General features: G+C 40.6%; 1 protein-coding gene across 3 annotated transcripts; it reads left to right on the top strand.

Moving 5' to 3' along the window:
• Positions 1–1,473: 1,473 nt before the first annotated feature.
• Positions 1,474–23,570, top strand: sytl2b (synaptotagmin-like 2b). 3 transcript variants are annotated; one of them, XM_037776467.1, is made up of 20 exons: positions 1,479–1,714; positions 3,684–3,866; positions 5,923–6,083; positions 6,694–6,805; positions 8,917–8,965; positions 9,070–9,172; positions 9,314–9,734; positions 9,822–10,033; positions 11,968–14,256; positions 16,185–16,286; positions 16,369–16,419; positions 16,524–16,618; positions 16,713–16,823; positions 17,963–18,132; positions 19,545–19,647; positions 19,780–19,941; positions 20,144–20,228; positions 20,500–20,602; positions 20,828–21,033; positions 22,475–23,570. In XM_037776467.1, exons 2-20 carry the CDS (start codon positions 3,766–3,768, stop codon positions 22,621–22,623), a joined length of 4,785 nt encoding a protein of 1,594 aa, XP_037632395.1. In that variant the 5' UTR covers positions 1,479–1,714; positions 3,684–3,765; the 3' UTR covers positions 22,624–23,570. The 3 variants fall into 3 exon arrangements, 2 of the variants coding, with proteins under 2 accessions (XP_037632397.1, XP_037632395.1); XM_037776469.1 differs by lacking the exon at positions 16,713–16,823 and having other exon boundaries at positions 1,478–1,714; XR_005207714.1 differs by lacking the exons at positions 20,144–20,228; positions 22,475–23,570 and having other exon boundaries at positions 1,474–1,714; positions 20,828–20,970.
• Positions 23,571–24,305: the final 735 nt, after the last annotated feature.

Raw genomic sequence — 24,305 nt, 5'->3', positions numbered from 1 at the left:
TCATTAAATGCCTTGTTTTGTCTGACTAACAGAGCAAAACCTCAAATATATTTAATTCACTATGTAAAGACAAGACTAACCGTCACATTTGAGAAGCTTAAACGAGAATGTTTGGATTTTTCACTTGAAAAATGACTACGATTTATGATTATCGATTTTATATTATATATTTTTTATTATCGATTATACGATTATCAAAACCAGGCAGTTTTCAATAATCGGCCAATTAATCGTTACACCTCTACTTTCAGCACCTCAAGCTTTTAAAAATTCAATTCCACACAACCCACACTAAGGCCATGACAGGTCCCAAGTACATATCGCATTATTTCATGGGGTCACAAGACAACAAATTTAATAAAGTTCTCAAGTTTTTAAACCATTAGCCAGCAGCACAATTCATGGTTTATTCATCCAGTAGATAAAGACATCTCTTAACAAGACTTTAGAGGAAGGTATCCCACATGGAGTTAGAGAATATCACCTGTTTTTACATTCATCTTTCTGGGCAGATCAACAACAAACCATGAGGGAACAAGCAGGTGTTAAAACTACGGAGGCGCCCTGAACGTCATGGAGTCACGTCACCCTTATAAAAAAGGAAGTATACCTCCAAGTTTATTTTATGGAGTAAACTTAAGTATAGTTCAAGTATATTCCCAAGTATACTTTATGTAATAAGTATACTAATTTCAATGTACTAGTAGTATACTTGTAAGTGTACTACTTCAATACTTATGTGACTAAATTGGCCAACTTTTTAATTTATAAAAGTATACTTTTAAGTATATTTTAAAATTAAGAGTAGTAAACTTACATCCAAGTTGTATTTTGTACTGCAGCTATAATAAGAACTATACTACAAGTGAACTTATACTGTTAGTTTACTAGTTATATACTTGTAGCATAAACTACTAGTTTAATAGTTTTTACTCCAAGTATACTTGTAAGTTTTCTTAAGTGAATTTATAGTACTTAGCCAAATATACTTTTCTGTATACTTTTCAGTATAAGCCAAGTATACTTGAACTTTCCTGTTTACTTGCCAAGTCGACTTTTCTGTATACTTGTTTGTATAAGCCAAGTATACTGAGGTATAATAATGTTAAGTTTAACTCTGATAGGTACATAAAAGTAATCTGAAAGCATACTCTCTTATTTTAAGTTTAAAAGAAGTATACTAATAGCATATTTGAATAAACTTCTTTTTTGTAAGGGCAGGGCCACTGTGGCCCTCCAAACCCTTTTACGGCCTTCAGACACCTTATTATTATTAAACATATTTGCATTGTGAACTTGTAATTGCAGTTTGAAATGCCTCAGGTCCTCCTGGGCTTCCTGTGGGGATGTCCACACCCTTTTGTCAAACACACATAATGGTATCAACTATCACAGAGACTCAACGTGTGGAAACTGAGGACATCTGCTGGACGCCACCTTCCATCACAGCACAGATGACACCTCACTGAAAAAAGTATTGAACTCCTCAGCTGGCTGCACATGTCAGGTCCTCCCCATCCCTCCACACAGAGTCCGCCCCCCTCTCCTCAGCTGCTGTCCGGGGAGTCCAGCTCATCCAGCAGCAGCAGCAGCAGCAGACCTGTGGAGGAAGCAAACACCACCACACCTACTTCACCTGGTTTATTTGTTAACCGACACATCATGATGGGAGTTACAGGAGCAGTCTGGAACAAGCCTGCAGGTGTCCTGTAAGGTAGGTGACACACTCTGAATCTTTCAATTTAAACATATGTCAATTTGTGCTTGCATTATAATGTTTTCATAAGGGACATAATAGCATCTCTGTACATCTGACTGGGTGACAGGTGTCGGAGGAAGGTGTAATCAAATATGTATTTCAGCAACAAGCGAGACAGTGGGGGAGTTCTTCTCATTGTTTTCATGACAAGGCAACATTTCCAGCATTGTCCTCCTGCAGCTTGTTCACATTTATCTTAGAATCTGCAGTTGCGCAAAAGACATGTATGACTTAGACATTATATCATTTCACTGTCAAGTACTTTTAAGTGTGTTTTTGCATGTTGAAAGAACAGTCAGTGAGTTTGTCTACAGAGCTGCTGAGTCAACAACTAGTTCTTAAATAAACATGCAAAAGGAGCACACATGATAGATTTATGGTGTAGAAGGAGTGGTGGAAGAAGTGCTCAGATCTTTTACCTAGGTAAAAGTATTATCAGAGAAGAAAGTAAAAGTAGGCATTCTGCAGGAAATTATTATTATTATTCCATTATTAATGATTATTACATAACTATTATTATTAATAAGCAATATTGGATTTTTATATATATATAAAGACTGTCAATCACTTAAAATATTTAATCATGATTAATCGCAAATTAATTAAATTAATTAATTCCATTTTTTCATCTGTTCAAAATGTACCTTAAAGGGAGATTTGTCAAGTATTTAATACTATTTATTTAATACAAGGAAGTGGACAAATGTGCTTGCTTTATCCAAATATATGTATTCATTATTGGAAATCAATTAACAACACAAAACAATTACAAATATTGTCCAGAAACCCTCAAAGGTACTGCATTTACAGTAAAAAATATGCTCAAATCATAACATGACAAACTGCAGCCCAACAGGCAACAACAGCTGTCAGTGTGTCAGTGTGCTGACTTGACTATGACTTGCCCCAAACTGCATGTGATTATCATAAAGTGGGCATGTCTGTAAAGGGGAGACTCGTGGGTACCCATAGAACCCTTTTTCATTCACATATCTTGAGGTCAGAGGTCAAGGGACCCCTTTGAAAATGGCCATGACAGTTTTTCCCTGCCAAAATTTAGCGTAAAGTTTGAGCGTTATTTAGCCTCCTTAGCGATAAGCTAGTATGACATGGTTGTTACCAATCGATTCCTTAAGTTTTCTAGTTTCATATGATGCCAGTATCTTCACTTCATTCATAACAACCCTATAGCATTAAAACTGCGCCCACTACAACCTAAAAATCACAAGTTGCGTTAATGCGTTAAAGAAATTAGTGGCGTTGAAACAAATTTGCATTAACGCGTTATCGCGTTAACTTTGACAGCCCTAATATATTTATGTATATATACATATATATACACATATATGTAATGTATGTATACACATACAGTATATATACATATATAAGTATATATGTTACATGTTTTTAATGTAAAATCTTAATCAATAAAGTAACTAGTAACTAAAGCGGTCAAATACAATATTTCCCTCTGAAATGGAAGTAGAGTAGGCTACCTCAAAATGTTATTTAAGTTCAGTTCCTGAATAAATCTACTTAGTTGCTTTCCACCTCTGCTCAGAAACAGAAGCTACAGTGACTCATGTGTCACCTCACAATAACTTGGTGGACTTTTTGGAATGGCTTCTTCAAGTGTTGCAGATGTTTCTGATTTGGAGCTAATGGGCGCCACTGCATTCACTGTCCTTAATCACAGGCCTGTTGTATGGAGGTCACTGGAGTTCAATGGCTGAAGAATTGCATGCTGGGTTGTGGTCACTTATTTTTAGAAACAACTCACCAAACAGTTAGGGACTGCCTGTCCTGTAATTCATACCTTGAGATTTATTTACATGGATATTTAGTGGGCATTAACAAGGTTGTAAAATATAAGAACAATAACAAAACTTTTTAGGATGTGACTTTGTGCGAATTTACCTGACAGTGACAGACCCAGCTGGTGGTTGCTCCCTGCTCGCTGAGCGTTTCCACATCTGCCAGATGAGCTGAGAGAAGCAGGAGGAACCATGATCGACCTGAGCCACCTGACGGAGGAGGAGCAGGGGGCGATAATGACGGTGCTGAGGAGGGACGCCGAACTGAAGAAGGCTGAGGAGGAGAGAATCAGGTAGAAAAACATATCAGCCAAAAGAAATCTGACATCCTTTATTTGTGTTTTTTAAGGTGCTTCAGATGACTACAGCATCAAACTCGAGCAGAAAAAAGTTTTGCCCCTAATGTCGTGTTATTCAGCTAATGTAATTTTAATAATTTAATAAGTCCTTTCATTGCCTGTTTTATGAGAAGAGGCCTTTGTGGGACGGTCAAAATAATACTTGTCTGGCCATAACAGAATAACGCAATAACAGCTTGTCTGGACACAGACGTCGCCTCCATCACTGAGGAGCCGCAATGTGAGATGGGCAATTAGATTACAGCCAGTCCACACATGGGAGAGGGTCACGCTGCTCTGACAGACAAGAATAGAAACCCTTAAAGGCCTCAATGATGAGAGACACCTCACCTGTGAAGAGCCTCATACTAGTGCCTCCTTTCAGCTTGGAATTAAAGGCACATATTGCAGCTCCAATTTAAAGTCAGCTGTTAAGCTCTCTGTTGAACCTTTGGGAGGGGCCAAACATTCTTCTCGGTGTATATCTAAGGCTTGTTAAGACAAACAATAGGCCCAGTATCATTTCTGATCCCTCCCATGCGCAGAAACAAACTTCTTCTTTCCCAATAAAAATGCAGTCATGCATGTAAACTGACAAAAAAAAAAAACCTCTTTGAAGATGTGTTTCATTTCATTCACAAGAGTCAAGAATGTCATGAAACAATGTGCTTTTCATTGTGAGTTTAATGGAATTGGCCGGCCAACTTTGTATTTTTTTTCATCAGCGGGAGTCTGAATGCTCGCTGTGTCTCTGCCGGTTTGGTGTAAAAGGATTAAGCCAACAGCCTGTAATAATGTGCTACCCTTTTTTCACATGACCGCTGTGCTTCCCCATCAAAAGGAACGATGAGGTGGATCAGTCATTTCCCTTTGATTCAATTTGAACTTAATGGGAATGTTTTTCCGAATTCTTTCCTTGAGATAGATCATGTGTGCAACTGTTATGTAAAGTTGGTTTTGGAGTTCAAAGTGGAGTAAAAGAATGATACATGATGCAATGAAAATAATATTAAATGATAAACATTTTACCCTCTTAAACTCTTAAGATATTAAAATTAAAATAATTGATTAAAATATTGAATCGCCATTAATTGCATAATTGTCCATAGTTAATCGCGATTAATTGCAAATTAAATCAAATTTCTTTTATCTGTTTAAAAATGTACCTTAAAAGGAGATTTGTCAAGTATTTAATACTCTTATCAACATGGGAGAGGTAGGGCTTTTCTGCAAATGTATGTATATATCACTAGAAATCAATTATCAACACAAAACAATGACAAATATTGTCCAGAAACCCTCACAGGTACTGCATTTAGCATAAAAAATATGCTCAGATCATAACATGGCAAACACAGTACATCAGTGTGCTGACTTGACTATAACTTGCCCCAAACTGCATGTGATTATCATAAAGTGGGCATGTCTGTAAAGGGGAGACTCGTGGGTACCCATAGGACACATTTTCATTCACATATCTTGAGGTCAGAGGTCAAGGGACTCCTTTGAAAATGGCCATTGCAGTTTTTCCTCGCCAAAAAAGTTTGGAGCGTTAGTTAACCTCCTTCCAGACAAGCTAGTATGACATTGGTTGGTACCAATGGATTCCTTATCCTCAACTATAAAAGCTATAAAACTGAGCCCGCTACAACCTAAAAATCGCAAGTTGCGTTAAAGAAATTAGTGGTTTAAAACAAATTTGCGATATTATCCTGTTAACTGTGATAGCCTTAAATAAAATTTATCAAACCCAAAACAAAATTGTATCCAGTTGTGACGACAACGCTAAAACAACCTGTTGTGGTTTGTCCCTTCTTTGTTGGCCCTTGGCTTTATATTTCACCTCATATTTAGAGATTAGTGCTGCTCAAACTGAATTAAAACGCTGTCAGAACTTAAAGTAAGCGTTGTCTTGCACTCAGCTTGGATCGACCTATTGCATAAACAGACGATGAATGACAAACGTTGAATTAAGCATTTTGTAAATGTGTCTTTCGTGTTTCTCCTCCAGGAAACTGGAGCAAATACTAGACAGCGGCTCGCAGTCCGACACCGAGCTGAAGTACCTGTCTGGAGAGTGGTTCTACGAGGCCAAGTCTCGCAGACACATGGACACGATCCACGGCTCGGAGATCATCCTGGCCTCCATGAAACAGAGGAAACCTGGTTTAGGTGTGTTTGTTCTACATTGTTGACAAAGGGCTTGTTTTAAAGCACATGTTCTAGCTCGAGCACTCTTTATATTTATTGTTTTACCTGTTATCCAGCAGCAGGTTATATCTTCAGGGGTATTTTTAACGATACCTCAGATGTCTCAGACTGGCTTCCTGGAAGTAAACAATGTTTCCCCGGGGCGAAACCAAGGTTTAAATCCAAACTTTGCTGCCTAATCTGACTACACCAGATTACAGAAGAGAAGAAAATTAAAGCGAAAATGTTGGATTTAAACGTTAGTTTTGCCCCGGGCAAAAATTTATCCTTCAGGGAAGATCATTGACAACTGTGGGATAAAAAATACTTAGGAGGATACAACCGGCTGCTAAAGTCTATATAAACCCAACCGGTCGAGGCAGATGGCCGCCCACCCTGAGTTTTTCCTTGCCGTTGTCGATTAAGAATGCAGGCTCATGGGGGATCTCTTGTTGGGTCTCTAAATTATACAGTACGGTCTAAACCTGCTCTATATGGAAAGCGTCTCGAGATAACTTCTGTTATGATTTGACGCTATATAAAAATAATTTGAATTTGATTGTTGTTATTCATAAGCTCCTTTCTGCTGCAGACGGTTCTCTCAGAAGTGAACGATCAAGGACGCCCAGCAGTCGAGGTTCAGACATCGTCGCTCCACCAAAACCTGCCAGATGTTTGGAAACACTACAGCCGCAGGAGATCAAGTACACCATCCTTTCTTATTCATAGATTTACCAATCATATTATTATTTAGCCTGCCACGGTGTTGACTTGAAATGGTGTGGCAACGTATAATGTCTTCAGATGACATTGAAGAACTCGACTCAATTTTGAAATACCGGAGCAGCTCCTCTCTCTCTCTCTCTCTCTCTCTGTGTATACAGTATTTGTGTGCAGTGTGTGTGGTGTCTTGTGACTCAGCCTGAGTAAACATAGGTGGTGCTAACTGGGAATATGTCTGTTTTATAGTCCAGCAGCAGCTATTGCTCACAACACTGCTGAATGTGGTCTGACATATTAAGGGATTAACGGATCGACAGTTGAGCAAAGTGTTTAACTCAGTAGATCTCTTGGCATAATGAATGAGAAGTGGCTGTGTGTGTTAGTGTGGTGGTTATTTCTGGAATTAAAAAATTCCACCAAAAGGATGAGGATGTTACCCCTATCCTGCTGAGGTAGAATACCTCAGAACAACAGGACAATAGTCTTTTTTTCAAAGTAACTGGATTATTATGATGAATACTTTTACAGTTTGCAATTTACAATTTAAAGGTACAGTGTGTAGGATGTTTTGACATCTAGTGGTGTGGTTGCAGATTGCAACCCCCTGAGTACCCCTACGCTCACTCCTCCCTTTCCGAGACTGCTGTAACGTGAGCCACCAAGTGCAAAGCCGTGGTAAAGCCGTTCTCCTCACTCAGAGGCCATCCTTACCATAATAACACTACTTTTGGAGTAATGGAAGTCAGACGGTGGCTGGCGGTACCACGGTTTTGCACTCTGTGGCTCATGTTACCGCAGTTTCACAAGCTTGTCAGAGAATTACGGTGGCCTTCAGGTAACATAAACACACAAAAGGCTCTCTCTAGTGCCAGCTCTCGCAAAGTGTTTGGTTTGTCCGTTCTGGGCTATACCGTAGAAACATGGCGGAGCAACATGGCGGACTCCCTGAGGAGTGGTGCCTTCAAAGGGGGTCGTATTTACCGTGTTCATGAAAAGAGTCCTTATGAACGCCTCCCTCTTGTGGTATTCATAACCTCGAAAAGTGGAAAGTTTCTGAAAGCTCCGAGTTCACGACTTGGGACTTGTTTGTTGACGTTGTCAGAAATGGCGGAGGCCATGGAAGTAAAAAAAAATTCGGTGCATTATAACTTAATATATTGTAATTTTTGTCGTATATTGTTTTTCTTCATAATTTTATATATATGTCTGAGGAAAATGTTGATATTCCCAAGGCCGCATCTTGTTACCCACTTGCTAGCTTGCTAAGTTGTTAGCCTCTGTGGCTTCTAGACGCAAACAGTAACAGTAATATTGCCGTTGCTTAGCAGCTGTGTTCTCACGACTTAACCACTTGAACGTCACGCATATCGTGTACACAACTTCCCGTGTTGTAAACACGAGCTCACGAGTTTCATTTGAAGGCACCAGTAGACCCGCTCTCTATGTAGATATGAAGGGCTCATTCTAAGCTAACGAAAACAAAACAATTCTTAGTTTCAGGTGATTAAACACTAATGAAAACATAATTATGAATGTTATATTCCATTTCTGCTAATAGATCCCTACTACAGTGCTACACACTGTTCCTTTAAGTAACGTTGTGCGTCAGCTGAGACACCTTTCACATGATTCTATTACAAGTTGGGTCAATATTTGCTTTCTGATGGAGCTTCTGTACTTTGTGCAGAGAGCTACACATTCCCTAAACACACAATAGTCTCAAGAATGTAATTGCCTAAAGTCTATTTGCAGCCTGATAATGCTGTAGTTCCTGTGTTTCATCACATGCATTTTAAATGCAATCAAATAAATTTGCTTTCCCGTGGTATGAATCCTCTTATTCAGCCACAGAATTCCTTTGATATTTTAGTTGATTAGGTTTGGTAGACATCTTTCTCTTTGATGTCGGTGGCATTTACAAGTAAGCAAGCTCCAGTCATGCACACTACAGTACAGTTCACTTATGAGAATTTTTTTTTGCTGCTGAGATGTTTTGCAGCAGGCGCATCATGTTAAACTGCACTTCATCTGATGCTTATAGTGCTTGAAATTCACCTTCCCGGACTAAATATTTCATTTATTTTTCCCACAGCGATGCAGAAAAAGAGAATCTAAATTCAGCGGGCCGCTCTCCAAGATCGGTACAAAACAGGTTTTTCTGTAACTGTTTTCCTTGCTTTAATGCAACCTTGTGTTACAGTCATATCGCAATGCCAAACATTAATTATAGTAATTTTCCTTCAAGCCGAGGCACAACCCTTTCAACCGTGCTTCCCTTATTGTTGTTGCCCCATCCGAAGATGATGATGACACGTCAACCAGTCACGACCAGGAGTCATCTGAGACAGGTTGGAATTGAAACTTCAGACACATTTGTGAGGCTGCGAAATAGAGATTGACCACATGATAACATAAAAATGAACGTGCAAACAAAGAGATTGCAGCGCAGTATTGAATCTGTAATCTAGATCTTCCGTTGTTTCCCTCAGAGCCCATATTTCCACTGAAGAGCCACCAAGCAGAGGCCAATCAGACTTCGGGTGGCTCCCTCACATCAGAGGGCTCCTCTGTAGGTTTAAGGCCAGTGCCAAAGAGGAGGACATTTCTCTCAAGACGTACCTCCAGTCAGTCAGAAAGCAACAGCCTGGTGTTAGACGCTCTGGGAGGGTCAGCGGGGATTGTTCCCGCCCCAAGACGGAGCCTCCAACGAAGGTCCAGTGAGAGCTCTAACCAGTCCTACCTGAAGGGCCAATATGAAATGCCGCAGAAAAGGATTGATTCTAATCAAGAATCTCAGCCATCCAAACCTCTAGATGAAAACTCCCAGCAGCCTCTCTGTGATGTATCTCAGGTTTCGTCTAATTCCAGTCTGGAGAGAGAAAGAAAGCCACCTTCTATAACAAGAGACAGGTCAGTGGACGATTCCTCCCACGACACTGACCACAATATTTTAATTAAACTCTCTCGTCCCTCCACTCACAGCCTGTATAATTTCAGATCAGCCACGTACAAGAGGAGTGATACCTCCACTGACAGAGAGATCCCACAGGAGAGCGATGAAATAGATGATCGGACACAAAGAGAACATGCGGCGTTGAACACTGTCGTCCTGCACACAGGCAGCATTCAGGATTCAGACAGAGAAAACGACAGCAGCGTGGGAGCAGCAATGAGGCAGGAAGAGCTGAGTCTGCCCCGGAGCACTGTGGGTCAGTCCAGTAACAAGAATTTACTTACTTACTGTTTACTACTTAAAAATATGTTTGAATTAGTCCTCAAATGTCAACTGAGGCTGTGGTTCTTAACCTTTGGACCCTTAAAATGATGAATACTTGTGACAAGAGTTGTGAGCAGTTCAACCTCAGAGCGACTTTTTCTTCTCAGATTGTTTAATTTTAAGGATTTTTAGAGGTCTAAAGAGGTAAAAGTTTGCAGTATTTACCATATACTGTAAGTGGATGCAGTCACGCAGTCATGACGTCACCCATTTGGTTTGTGGAATGCCGTTTTGAAGCCTTGAGTTCGTCATTTTGGCCATCGTCATCTTAGTTTTTGACACGCGAGGGTGGAGTACAACCAAACGCTGAATAAGACATTTTTAGGCATCCAAAATGTTACAATTAACTTTCATGAACTGAAATCACACGGTGAAAGTACTAAGGCAAAAGCGCAGGCAAAACCGCAGGCAACACCCAGACCGGACAACGCCGTGGTAGCGACCTGTCAATCACAAGGTAACCACGCCCTAAAGCATCCCCTGCTTTATGGTCTATTTGACTCTAAATGGGACCATAATTTACTAAATGAACATCATGCTGTATTGAAGACGACTTGAAGCTAGCGATTGAGACCATAAACTCATGTTTACAATGTTTACTGAGTTAATAAATAAATAATCTCATAGACTTCTATACAATCAGACCTCTCTTTGCAATCAGAGGAGTCGCCCCCTGCTGGCTGTTAGAAAGAATGCAAGTTTAAGGCACTTCAGCATTGGCCTCACTTTTCAGACCCTGAGGTTGCCCTCTGTATTGCCCAAGAAAAGGCAAAAACATAGTATTTCTTTCTTATTCATTTAATTATCTTGTGACCCATCTGAACTAAAGCGTGGCTGTAGTTTTGTCTGATCTTCATTAATTTTCATGAAAAAAAAGAGGTAGAAGGGATGTTTCCATCCATCCATTGCATATCGAAAAAAAACAAGATGTGATACAGGCTGACGGATTATTTTTTTATTAGTTAGAGCCCACAGGGGGCCCTGTTGCATGTCACCCCCCTCTCTATCACCATAGCAGCTGATGAAAACACACCAGGGTGCAGGTGCATCAGAGGAGACAAATTTAGTCATTAAAAAAACACAAATGCCATCTTAGCAGGTGGGAAGCAGCAATAATACAAATGTAATAAATAATAAAGGTAGTTGATGGAAACACTCACTGACTCACTTTGGCCCTTAACTTTTCATCTAGCAACATCAGAGGATTTAAAATTCAATTTGTCCCATTCTTTGTTTTATAATCAAATACCTGCAAAACTAATAACATTCACATCAGCCTCAGCCGTTTTAGCAAAATGTGAACATGGTAAACATTATACCTGCTAAACATCAGCATGTTAGCATTGTCATCGTGAGCATGTTAGCCTTCTGGCGTCAGCATTCGGTTCAAAGTGCAGCCTCACAGTGCAGCTGGCATAACTGACTCTTATGGTACGTGTCCACAGTCTCCGTCCTCTCCACGCTTCCCATTCATTGTCTATGTAAGCAGCCGTGCAATGCATTCTGGTAGCGTGACGGTGTGATTTGAGACACGGGGCTTATTTCTCGCATAAAATGTAAACACATTTTGGTGAACTATTTTTGTGATATAAGAGAGAAAAGAAGTTTCCAAACGAGCCGACATGTTGTTTCAGCAGCCCACGAGGATGAGCGTTCGTCCAATCAGGTGCCTTGTGTCTAGTGGCAGCGCATCAGACTTCCAAAGCTGGGAAGCAAGATGATCCCTCGTGATAAAACGCCCCTGTGGACATGTACCCTTATTCATGTTAATAAAAAATGTGGGTTCCTGGGAGATATGGCAAACCTGCCGCAGCACAGTAGCTTTCTGACAAGTACTTAAATCTCTTTTTGTATATTTCTTTTCAGATCCAGATCCTCCAGTATCTTATGATCTCAATTTCATTGATAAATCTGATCAGCAAACGCAGAAGAAATCCAACCAGAAACACGCGTTTCAATTATCCACTCAGACCACCAGTCCCACCGGCGATGAAGACTCCATCGCGAAGGTGCTGGACTGGTTCAGCCGCAGCACAGACAGCCTCGATTGGCAAAACACCGAAGACGGTCCAAAGTCCACAAATAGCTCTGATAAACAAGTAGAAATCAGGAAATTAAGAGTTGAAGATTTATTACAAAAAGATGTTGGGGATATTATAAGCAATAGAAAGAATGAACCCCTTGAAATGAGGAGAAAACACTTCCAAAGACAGACCAGTGAGGCCAAAGAGTTAAGAGCTACAGACAGAGAAACACAAGAAGAGGTGAAAGGGGATACCAGAGACAGAATGCGGTCACAGGAAGTTAAAGATGATAACGATGAAAGCCAACCAAACCAAATCTCTGATCTGAAGTCATTCTGGGAGAAAAGCGACACGGGACCTAAAATACTTATCGGCAAAGGCGACAAAGGACAAAAACCTGTTTACCTCTCACCGGAGAAAGATGAGGAGAAATTGGACAAACCCGACAGAGCGCCTGATATGCCCACTGTGCCTGGAATATACAACGGGAAGGGGATTCATGATCAGCAGAAAGATACTGGAGATGATGTCCACTCAAGATACAACTCAGATTATTTAAAGTTAGCAGCCAGTCCCCAAGAAGCTGACAGAAGAGGTTCAGACACTGAGATCTTATGTGTAACCAGACTTGGTCCACAGCCAAGAACACCCATCCAGTCTAGTCCACAACCTGACAGTATTTCCCAATCTAGAGAAACCTCACTGCAAGAAGAACTGTCCAAGACTATTCCTGTGTCTCAGCTGGATACAGATCCAGACTCTGAGAAGCTCTATTTATCCAGAAACAGCCCATCTGTGGACTACAAAACACCAATGCGTAGAGGTTTAAGTGAAGATCCACTGACGAGGGATAGTGAGGATAAAAGCGTGGAATCAGGCGTGTCTTCTAAACGAAAGGAGGATACATCTAGTAAAGACAGAATTATCAGTCCTCACTCAAACAGACAAGGTGTACCGCGTCAAGAAAGTACTGAGAAGATAAAGCAGCTCAAATCTTTCTGGGAGCAGGAGAGGAATTCTCCGTTTTACACCGGCAAACCTAAAGCTCTTGGTGATGGGAAAGTCGCTCGTGGTGCAAATCAAGGAAAACTGACTAAAAGATATACGAAGTCAGAGTACGATCTGACATCAATTGGAAATTATTCAGGCAGCGATGAAGGAGACTCCGATAGAAATCATCACAATCTTACCGTTCTTCCTTTGAATCAAAGAATAGACAAACTGTCCCCTAGCCTGAGCACGAGCCGAACACAGTTTAATACTCTGCGTCAGTTCTGGGGCGTGTCCGCGTCAGATACCAAAGGATCGGTTTCATCCGACAAACCCAAAAGCCCCAAAAGGAAAGAGCCAGTAAGTGCCCAGCTTTCATCTCAGGAATTAAAAAGCGGTGACCCTGAGATGTACTACGTATCAGAGAAAACAAGTCCAGCTGTCACGAATTCATCGCCACCTCTTCAGAATCAATCAAAGGGGTCAAGAGCGGCGAATGACGGCAAAAACAACCTGCCTAATTATACGACAGCTGAGTCCAAAAGGAGCTCAAAAGACTCTAATAGAGAAGAGAAATCCATGAAATCCCCAAGCGGTTCACGAAAGGAGATTCGTTCTCCAAAGAGCAGAAAAGACAGCTTTAGCAATTCGAGCAGTCGGGGAAACTCCATGCGTCGCGCCGCTAGCATGTTCGCTCTGTGTTTTCCTGATGAAAAAGAGCTTAAAATGGATGGAAGCCCCGTCCACTCCCAGAGCAGAAAGCAGAGGCAGAACTCCGAAAAAGGCGCCTCGCCGAGGAGATCACCAGAGGAAGCCGAGACTCTGACTCCACGTGCACGGGCATGTGTTCCCAGAGACTACCGGCACTACCTGGGCATGACAGATGAGACCAGCGTGCACACCTCCCTCGCCCCGGCTGGGGAGGACGAGGGGTCGGAAGGAAAGTCCAGGTATGAGTTTGACCTGGACGGGCCGGTGAGGGCCAGCACTCCGGTGACCGTAGAGGAGCATTACAGCAGGAGGGGCGGCAAACCGGGTCAGCGCCCCCTGTGGGCAAACAACAGCGGTTCAGATGCAGGTCCGGAGTCATCTGTGAGCAGTACGTCAGGCTCCTGGTCCAACTCCAGGAACAGTTCAAACCGTGAGCACCAACTTTTTTTATTTACAGTGTAATACGAGTAACTAGTAAGTAAGTAATTAAACTGTCATGGCCATTTTGAAAGGGGTCCCTTGACCTCTGACCTAAAGATATATGAATGAAAATGGGTGCTTTGGGTACCCACGAGTCTCCCCTTTACAGACATGCCCAATTTATGATATTCACATGCAGTTTGGGGCAAGTCATAGTCAAGTCAGCACACTGACACACTGACTGCTGTTGTCGCCTGTTGGGCTGCAGTTTGCCATGTTATGATTTAAACATATTGTTTATACTAAATGCAGTACCTGTGAGGGTTTCAGGACAACATTTATCATCGTTTTGTGTTGTTAATCGATTTCCAATAATAACTATATACACACATTTGCATTAAGCAAGCATATTTGCCCACTCCCGTGGTGATAAGAGTATTAAATACTTGACAAATCTCCCTTTAAGGTACATTTTGAACAGATAAAACATGTTCAATTAAGTTGCGATTAAATATTTTAATTTATTGACAGCCCTAATTTAAATGTAGTTTTAGAAAAAGATAAACCTTTCTTTTTTTGCATAGATTTTTCTAAGCAGATGAACTTGTTTCCAATCAGTAAAGCTGTTTCATTTATTATCTATCAATAATTAAGATGCTGAGTATTACAAAACCGACAGAAAATGATACTAAGTTTGGATAAAAAAAGAATAAACAACTGTTTAAAGCAGGTAGTAAATGTTGAGAACAAAAGAAGTTTAAGCCAAGAATGAATCAACATGTAGATCTGCTATATAGTCAATATATAACAGAAATATTTTCAGTTTTATGAAATTTCATACATAATTCTAACAATGTATTGAAAATAAAGCTGTTTTGAGACTCATGTGCGATTATTATCACTATATATCCAGCAGTATCCTTGATATCATGTCTGTGTCGGGTTATCTGTGTTGGCAGAAGCAAATCTCTGTAAACACTGTGTGTGCCTGCGGTTAGCTGCCCATGTTTAATTTGTGGGCTGGCCGATACATCGCTCTTACTTCACTGACACCGCACAGATGAAAAAAAAAATGCTTCGCAAACGTTAAGCAGCTTCATGTCAGCTTTTAATAGCTTTACTAGCTGTACCTATAGATCCCTCAAACAAGTACAGAAGTAAAATTTCAGGCACAGCATTTTATGTTAGCATGTTAGGAATCAAATTAAAACTATCTATATCTAACAACATACACTAAAGTACCATTCATTATCTACATTATCTTTGAGTTCCTACTTGCTGCTTGGAATTGCTTGACTTCACAGAATTTGTACATCCATGATCTTATTTTATACATCTTACCACAACTAAATTGATTTTTTTGTGTATTGATTATAGAGCTGCAATGATTAGTCGATTAATCGATCAAATGAAAATGTATCGGCAATCATAAGTCATTTTTTGATGGTTCCAGGTTCTCAAATTAGAGAATTAAATGCATTTCTTGGTCTTGCAGTGAAATAAACTGAATATATTGGGGGTTTTGGACAGTTTTTTTTGGCCAAAACAAGCCATTTATTATTATGACGTCACCTTGTGGTCTGGGATATTGTGATGGACATTTTTCGCAAGTTTTGGATGTTTTATAGTCCAAATGATTAATCTATTAATTGAGAAAATAATCTGCATATGAATTGTACATGAAAAATAATGTTTAGTTGCAGTCCTAATTATGAGTATAGACACATTATGTGCACAATGAACTTGCATTCAGATCAACTTATAGCTCAAAATACAAACTCGTTACATGTCAAAAACAAAAAACTCTGTCCTCTGTAAAAAACATACTGTTTGTCCAATATCGCTGTTTACAGTCATGACATGACTGTTAACAAATATTTGCATGAACCAATTTGAACAACGAAAAACCAGCCCTACTGCTTTTTTTCTCTCCAAAAGGTGAGAGCCAAAACCTTGTAAGGAAAGCTTTGAGACGAGCAGAAGCACGGCCTAAAAATCTGACTAAAAGTTTGGAGGACATCACAGCATCCGTATCACCACGTGAGCATGTCCTCAACTTCCAGGTCACGTTGTCCGTATGCACAGATCCTTTTGGGTGATTTCTTTTGATTGTTTGTCACAGGACAAGAAAGAAGACAAGACTCAGCTGCTGACAAGAGACGCGTTAGTCATGGTAAAAAAAAAAAAAAAAGCCTGATCCTTTTCATTATGGATAATGTTTGACTTCAAATTAGTCAAGATTTTGTATCTTCTGCTTCCCAATCAACCACTCTTTAGTTTCATCCATTCCGTCGCCGTCCGCATCCTTATTTTCGGATCCGGAGCAACTGAAGAAGATGAGCAAATCGGTTCCTTCGTTCCTACAGAAGGAGGTAAAACCACCCCTGCATCTTTTAGTCCAATAGGTCAAAGCCTGCCCTGCATCCCTGTGCATGGAGCTTTCTGTGCATGCTGTCTGTGTTTCAGGACGATAGCGGAGACACTGACTCTGAGGACGGTGACCACCCAAGAAGACTAAGGACGGGCAGCTCTTTGAATAACCTCACTGGCTCCTCTGGCATGGCGTCTTTCTCTTCTGTATGTTCACACTAACGCATGAGCACGCTTTACGCTCAGACACAGCTCTCTTAAACTGTGCTGCTTGTTGGCTTTCAAGCTTAAATTGGGAGATTCCGGGATTGACATTAACCTATAATTTGTTTTTTGTTAGGAGTGGTATAGACTCATGGTAGGGACCATAAACTGTATATAAAGATGGATGACGCGTCTCTACTTCCTCCCACTGTTGCAGTCTGCACAGTAGTGGTCGGGGGGCTGGAGCCGCGGTCCGAGGTCCCGCCCACACACCCGCCCGAGCCAATCATGAGCCGAGCATGGGCGCATCTTGTTAACGTGAACCACCTAGCTGCTATGTTAGCTCCAAACGGTAGTTGTTTGATTAGAAAGACACAACAATTAACCATAATATCTCTACAACTACAACTACAACGACAACAATAACTACATCTATTATCAAATTGACACCTGTTCTATTACACAGACTTGTGACGGTTTTGGAAAGTTAAAGTTACATCTCCTCTCTCGTACAATACCCGAACCTCCGGCTGTGACCACTTCACTCAGAGCAGCTGTCAATCACAGCTGTCAATCATGATGTCTCTCCCCCTTTTTATAGCATCAAATAACTAATTAAAACCAAACTTATCTGAAAAATTAAAACTTGAACATACATCAGCGTGATAAGAACTACCTAAAATGACAGAAACCATCTTTGGGAAAAAAATTCTTTGACGTGTACTTTGACTTTTTAGTTTGGTTGATATCCCATCCGCTAACATGGAGAAGGTGGGATTTATGACCTATACTGCAGCCAGCCACCAGGGGGCGATTGAGATGTTTTGGCTTCACTTTTGGGGAGCTGTCATGTTGTCCATCTTTATATACAGTCTATGGTAGGGACCAGACGGTCAAGCACAGCCATTAAAAGCGTACTCAACACCCCCGGTTTGTTTTCATTTTCAAACTTGAAGTCTTCAGCCGCAACTGACGCTGCCTAAAATGTGTAACATCAGTGGAGATCCCCTTTAAATTGCAACTAATTAGCTCTGTCATTTTCAGAAAACCACAAATTATCCAATAAAAAAATGTATGTAAAGATTACAGATACACTTGATGATATAACATGTTTTCCTACTTGTCTGTGTGTGCTCCTATAGCTGAGTGGAAGTGTGACGACCATGTACAGCGGAGACTTTGGGAATGTGGACGTTCAGGGAAACATCCAGTTCTCCATCAACTACATCCAGAAACTCAGAGAGTTTCACATCTTTGTGGTTGAGTGCCAAGACCTGGCTGCAGTTGACCCAAAGAGGGGCCGCTCAGATCCGTGAGTACTGTAGCCTACCTGAAGTAGTCTAGCTGTCATCATATTCAGTCAGTCAGTCATTTATAGTGAGATAAATGACTGTTGATGTGTCTGAAATTAACCACCACTGAAAGCATGGAAGTTTATCTTATCCTGGTTTTGATCATAGTCAGGATGTTTACGCGGAGCATGAAGCAGAGGTTTTCAAAGTGGGAGGCGAGCCTCCCCGGTGGGCCTCCAAACAGGGGGAGGGGAGGCTCAGTGAATGGACGTGAAACAAAATATTACATTAGTTATCAAAAGAAGATCAGAATAGCTTAATTGTGTGTGATTTGGTCAAGGAGATACAGTCATTTTGAGGAATTTCCCACTTTCCTAGAGTCAGAAACTAATAAATGCCGTAGGACAGACCTTTTTTGTGTATTTGGTATAGAATGAAGTTATGTCAAACAGCAATTTTAGTCTATCTTGGCTCAATTGTTGAGTGTCTATGGCAGGGGTGCCCAGAGTTTTTCCCTTGGAGGGCCAAAACTGGAACTCAATGGTGGGCCACGGGCCAAAAGTAAACACCTATTGTATTGTATTGTTAAGATGCAAAATGGTACCAGGATCCCAAGTATCCCTAATTGAACACTATTTTAGCTTTAACATAGTTAACCCCTTAAAACCCAATTGCTGAATACAATTGTGCTTATTTCCAGTCATACCCAATTTATGCATTTCCAAGACTGTTTAGGGACCCCAGCATGCAGAAATATTAAAATACACTATTTTTAGAATAGGTGAAAATGACACATTTGTACTGCACTCAATAAACTCCATGTTTTTGCCAAAACATGCATGGGATTATTATGTAGGCATGTCTGTAAAGAGGAGACTCGTGGGTACCCATAGAAACCATTTTCATTCACATATCTTGAAGTCAGAGGTCAAGGGACCCCTTTGAAAATGGCCATGCCAGTTTCTCCTCACCAAAATTAAGCCTAACTTCAGAGTGCTATATAGCCTCCATGACATGGTTGGTACCAATAGATCCCTTAGGTTTTTTTTGTTTCATATGATACCAGTACCTTTGCTCTATCTTTGATGCCGAGCCTGTTACAGCCTCCGAAAGACAGTTAAGTTGGTCGGGATTGCTGATGATCCCGCGGGCCTTTAATTAGAAAAAACAAAACGTTAACATCTAGCGGGCCAAATCACACTTGGTCTGTAGGACGTATGTCTGAGGGGAGGCCCACAGTCTCAGACGTTAACAAACCCTGATATATACAATACTACTATATAATACAGTAGAACTGATGATGTGTAAGGTTACATTTTATGAAAAACATACATTGTTCTTAGCATGTAATTTTTTTTAGTTTACCAGTTGTTGGCATGTGAGTCTGAAACTACATTTTGGCCACTAACTGTGTCTCTTTTTGATTTTGAAGGTATGTCAAAAGCTACCTGTCTCCTGACAAAGCTAATCTGGGAAAGAGGAAAACATCTGTAAAAAAGAAGACACTGAATCCAACTTACAACGAGATCCTCAGAGTAAGAATCCACAGATATATAATGCCAGTAGCACAAAGCAAACACAGGCACTTTCCCACACTGTAATGCTTAATACTTGGCAGCCATGATAATCAACAAACAAAAGCAGCTCCCTCTTCCCTGTCCTCGCAGTATCGTGTTCGCATGGAGTACCTCAGAACCCAGACACTCATTCTCTCAGTTTGGCACAACGACACCTTTGGCAGGAACAGTTTCCTGGGCGAGGTAGACGTGGACCTCTCCAAGTGGGACTTTAACCACACCCAGATGAACTACTTAGCCCTGAAATCAAGGGTAAGGAGAAAAACAAACACACACAGGCTTGCTTTATCCGCAGCAGTTGTTTTCTCATCAAATAACAGCAGGTTATCTAAGAATGTGGTCATCGACCCGGAGTCTATTTGAACTGGTTATATCACATGCACTATTGTATAAGCTATGCACAAAGGAATTTTGAAGCTTCATGATGTAATTTATACTCTGTCAAACGTTTCAGACTGCACCCACTCTAGCGCCATCACATGGTCGAGGAGAGATGAGACTAGCCTTACGTTTCCTGCCACAGATCATCCGCAGTGCAGGTCCGCACAGGGTTTTACTCTATTATTCAAAAACAGACTTTTTATTTTTATGTAAATTGTAGTTATCTGCAATTCCACCAACTCTGTAGACCATTTCATAAACATAAACATTCTAAGTGTGTCCCAGTTTATTTCCTGTTGCAGTGTATGAATGACATCAGCTGACAGGAAGTAGACATGGACCCATGCTGTTGCCTAGCAATGCAGTTAAAATGGTCTATAAAAAAGGTTCTTTAAATATTTTGTATATTTTGTCATTTCTTCTTCAAAGGATTCACTAAGGAGCATCCAAACACCGGAGAGATTCACATTTGGGTGAAAGAATGCAAGAACTTGCCTCTAATCAGGGCTGCCATCGACCCATATGTTAAGTGGTATGCACAAAACATTCATCTTAAGTTAAATAGTTTGGGAAATACTCTTATTTACTTTCTTGGCGAGAGTTAGATGAGAAGATTGATACCACTCAAAGATGTAAGATTGGTGTCGATCTTCTCATCTAACTCTAAGCAATTTAAGTGATTACGCATTCTCCCGAAATTCCTTCATCAATTGAAGTTCTCTGCTATAACATGTTTCCTCTTCCCCCTCATCTCAAGCTTTGTGCTGCCGGACACGAGCAGGAAGAGTCGCCAGAAGACACGTGTGCTGCGGAGGACAGTGGACCCAGCGTTTAACCACACGATGGTGTACGACGGCATCAGACAGGCTGATCTACCAGAAGCCTGCGTGGAGCTCACTGTCTGGGACCGAGACAGGCTGGCCAGCAACCTGCTGGGGGGCCTGAGGCTTGGACCTGGAACAGGTACTGGTAGAGGGAGAGCTCCATCGCATTTCAAAATACACAAACCAACCAAATCTGACTCGTGCAAAAGGCAGTGATCATCAGCTGAAGCATTGCATTGTTGTTTATATAGAAAACTGCACTTTCTGGAGAAAATGTGATGTTATTGCTGTGATATGAAAACTATTTACTGAGAAACTATAAGAGCAGACATGGCAGAAATTTGTCAAGCAGCATAAATGGGGCTTGAAACACAGATTCTCATTGTAAGGTAACAGTAGTAATCACTGAGCCACCAATTCGTTCCCTTATTCATTATTCACTATCTACTATATAGTCACATATATAGAGAGAGATTTTTATTTCTATTTAGTAGGGGTGTAAGAAAATATCGATACACATGAGTATCGCGATTTTATGTTGTGCAATACTGTATCGATTCTCCAAAACACTGTATCGATTTTTAATTAACCTCTTAAAAATCCGACGGCTTCTATTCAATCTTTCGGAGGTTGTAGTGGGCTCGGTTTTAAAGCTAGAGTGAAGGTACTGGCATCATATGAAACTAGAAAACCTAGGGAATCTACCAATCATGTCATACTAGCTTGTTAAGAAGAAGGCTAAATGACGCTACAAAGTTATACCAAATTTTGGCGAGGAAAAACTGGCATGGCCATTTTCACAGGAGTCCCTTCACCTTTGACCTCAAGATATGTGAATGAAAATGGGTTCTATGGGTACCCACAAGTCCCCCCTTTACAGATATGCCCATTTTATGATAATCACATGCAGTTTGGGGCAAAAACCATGCAGTTTTTTGCATGCAGTATAAATGTTTTATTCTGTGGTATTGTATTCTAAAAATGGTTTAATTCTGGTGTGTTCTTCATACTATGACAGTTTTCCTAAAATTAAATTTTAAAAAAAATCGCAATATATCGTGCTGCTTACAGTAATATATTGATTAGTTACCCCTGTATCATGATATGTATCATATTGCCTGATTTTTGCCAATACACAGCCCTACTATTGAGAGGACTATAGTCTCCCAGATGGCAAAATCAAAATGTTTTTTTCTTTCTCAGATCAATTTTCATCAAGTAGCCACCTGAATTTAAGCCTGCAAAAAGTTCTCATTCGGAAGAAAAATGTCCCCTGTCAGTCATTATAGATATTACATTATTAGATTGTTAATACTGATGCATCAGTGTACATGTAGCATTTTACTGTTGTACTGTAGCTACGTCAGGTGGAGCCAGTTTGAAGTACTTCATATACAGTTTGGTAGTTTAGTCAAGTGGTTCACAACCTGAGGGGCAGGCCCCTCCAAATGGTCAAGCGATAAATCTGAGGGATTGTGAGATGTTTTATGATGGTGGAAAAAAGAAGGAAACAAAGGATTCATGTTTCAGGCTTGTCTCTAATCTTTAATGCTTGTATTTGTCTCTATGTCTCCCTGTAGGCAGAAGTTATGGAGCACTGGTGGACTGGATGGACTCAACTCCTTATGAGGCGGCCCTGTGGGAGCGCATGATAGCCACCCCAAATGAATGGGTGGAGGATATACTCCCATTAAGAGTGCTGAACTCTGCAAAAACTAGTTTCAAATAACTAAAAGTGTACCACACTGCTAAAACTGCAAATACAGTATATTTCTGAGAGGTAAAAACACTACCTACATTAACAGTTTTAAAGATTTAAACTGAGTCACGAAAAGTTTTCTAAGGATTTCAAGTCTGATGAAAAATAAAGTAAAGACCCCAGTGTCTTTACTTTGGAAACAACCATGTGAAGGTGTTTCTAACCTCCAAGGATGCTCTAAGAAATAATATTAGAAAACCAAATGGTGGAAACAAACCCCTCTGGAGAGGGAGTTGTGTATAAATCAGACACTGGCTCCGCTTTGAGCTTTTGTTTGGGAAGAAAAGATGAAATATAAGACACCTGCTAGTCTATGTGTTGGCTTTTGCCTTTTCTAACGGTGTTCAAACAAGAATGTTACTGCACAATAAGAAGCACTGAGGCACCCAGGGAAACCATACATCAATCATACAACAATAAACCCCACATTAAACCAACCAAGACTCACATTTAACAAAGGTAACAACATACAAAGAAAACCCCAGGCAAGTCTGGCAGAACATCTGTTGATAGGCTTTAATTAATATCCACACAAGCATGTGAATAAAGGTGTAATACCCACAGTTGTACCAGAATCTACATTTATATCCTTTAACACTTTATACTGTACAGTATGTCTCAGGTACACCATTGTTGTTAGTTGCTCCCAATGTGCAACACACCCATTTACTCCCTAAATATGTCATGAGCCAAATTATCTATAGCTTTTTGTGAGGCTAATATTAACCAACATGTGATGGCAAAACAGCTGTAACAATAAAACATGTAAATATTCACTTACGCGGCTGTATCTTCTCAGACTATTATTTTGACAGTATTGTTACATATCTAATTTGACAGCATATAGTATGTGACATGTGATGAACTGGTGCACTTAATCATATTAAAAAAATGGGATTAAAGAAATGAAAGAACAACTTTCACAAGTCTATTTTTTATTGTTTTATCGTCATAATGGTGATAAGTGTGAGCGGTAGTACAGAGGTTCACCTACAGACTGTCTGAATAACATGCTGGTTTTGACTGGAAAGTTGCTGCTCCTGGACATCTCGCAAAATATTTCAACATCTCAACATCTACTACTTCCCTATTTGGATGGGTTGGCACACAATTTTTGTCGACCCTTGAATTTTTCACTTAGCACCATGGGTCAAAATTTGAATTTCTCCAGTGATTGTGACCAGCTGGATGGATGGATAGATAGATATCGACCCATATTTTAAAACATGGCAGCCCACAAAACCAAGTCGTACACTACGCCCATACTTGCCAAACCTCCCAGTTTTCCCAGGAGTTTTTCATTGCAATTTTTTCCTTTTCCTTTTAGCCTGTTTCTGGGACTGTACAGTGTGTATAATCCCTACTGTTTCCACCCAGACGACAACAGAGCTACACCAACTGTCGCTTCCTGGCAGAAGAGAGCAGTCTATGCTCGCAACACAGCGCAGTTTGAGCTCATGTTTGAGCTGCGCACGCCGCTGGGTTCAGCACACATCACAGCGTGCAGCGTCCAAAGTTGGGCTTTCGCTCGACGTAGCGAAAAGCCGTCAGCGTGGCGCAAGCCAAATGAAAATAATGGGTTTCAGAGTGTAGTAGTGCCGTTGTCGCGTTGTGTCTGAAAGGGTCTTCAGTGAGTGAGAGAAAGAGAGAGA

Source organism: Sebastes umbrosus, chromosome 7 (assembly GCF_015220745.1).
Source record: "Sebastes umbrosus isolate fSebUmb1 chromosome 7, fSebUmb1.pri, whole genome shotgun sequence".
Classification (NCBI taxonomy): domain Eukaryota; kingdom Metazoa; phylum Chordata; class Actinopteri; order Perciformes; family Sebastidae; genus Sebastes; species Sebastes umbrosus.
The sequence above is the reverse complement of the archived record's forward strand: the minus strand, read 5'-3'. Positions and strand labels throughout refer to the sequence as shown.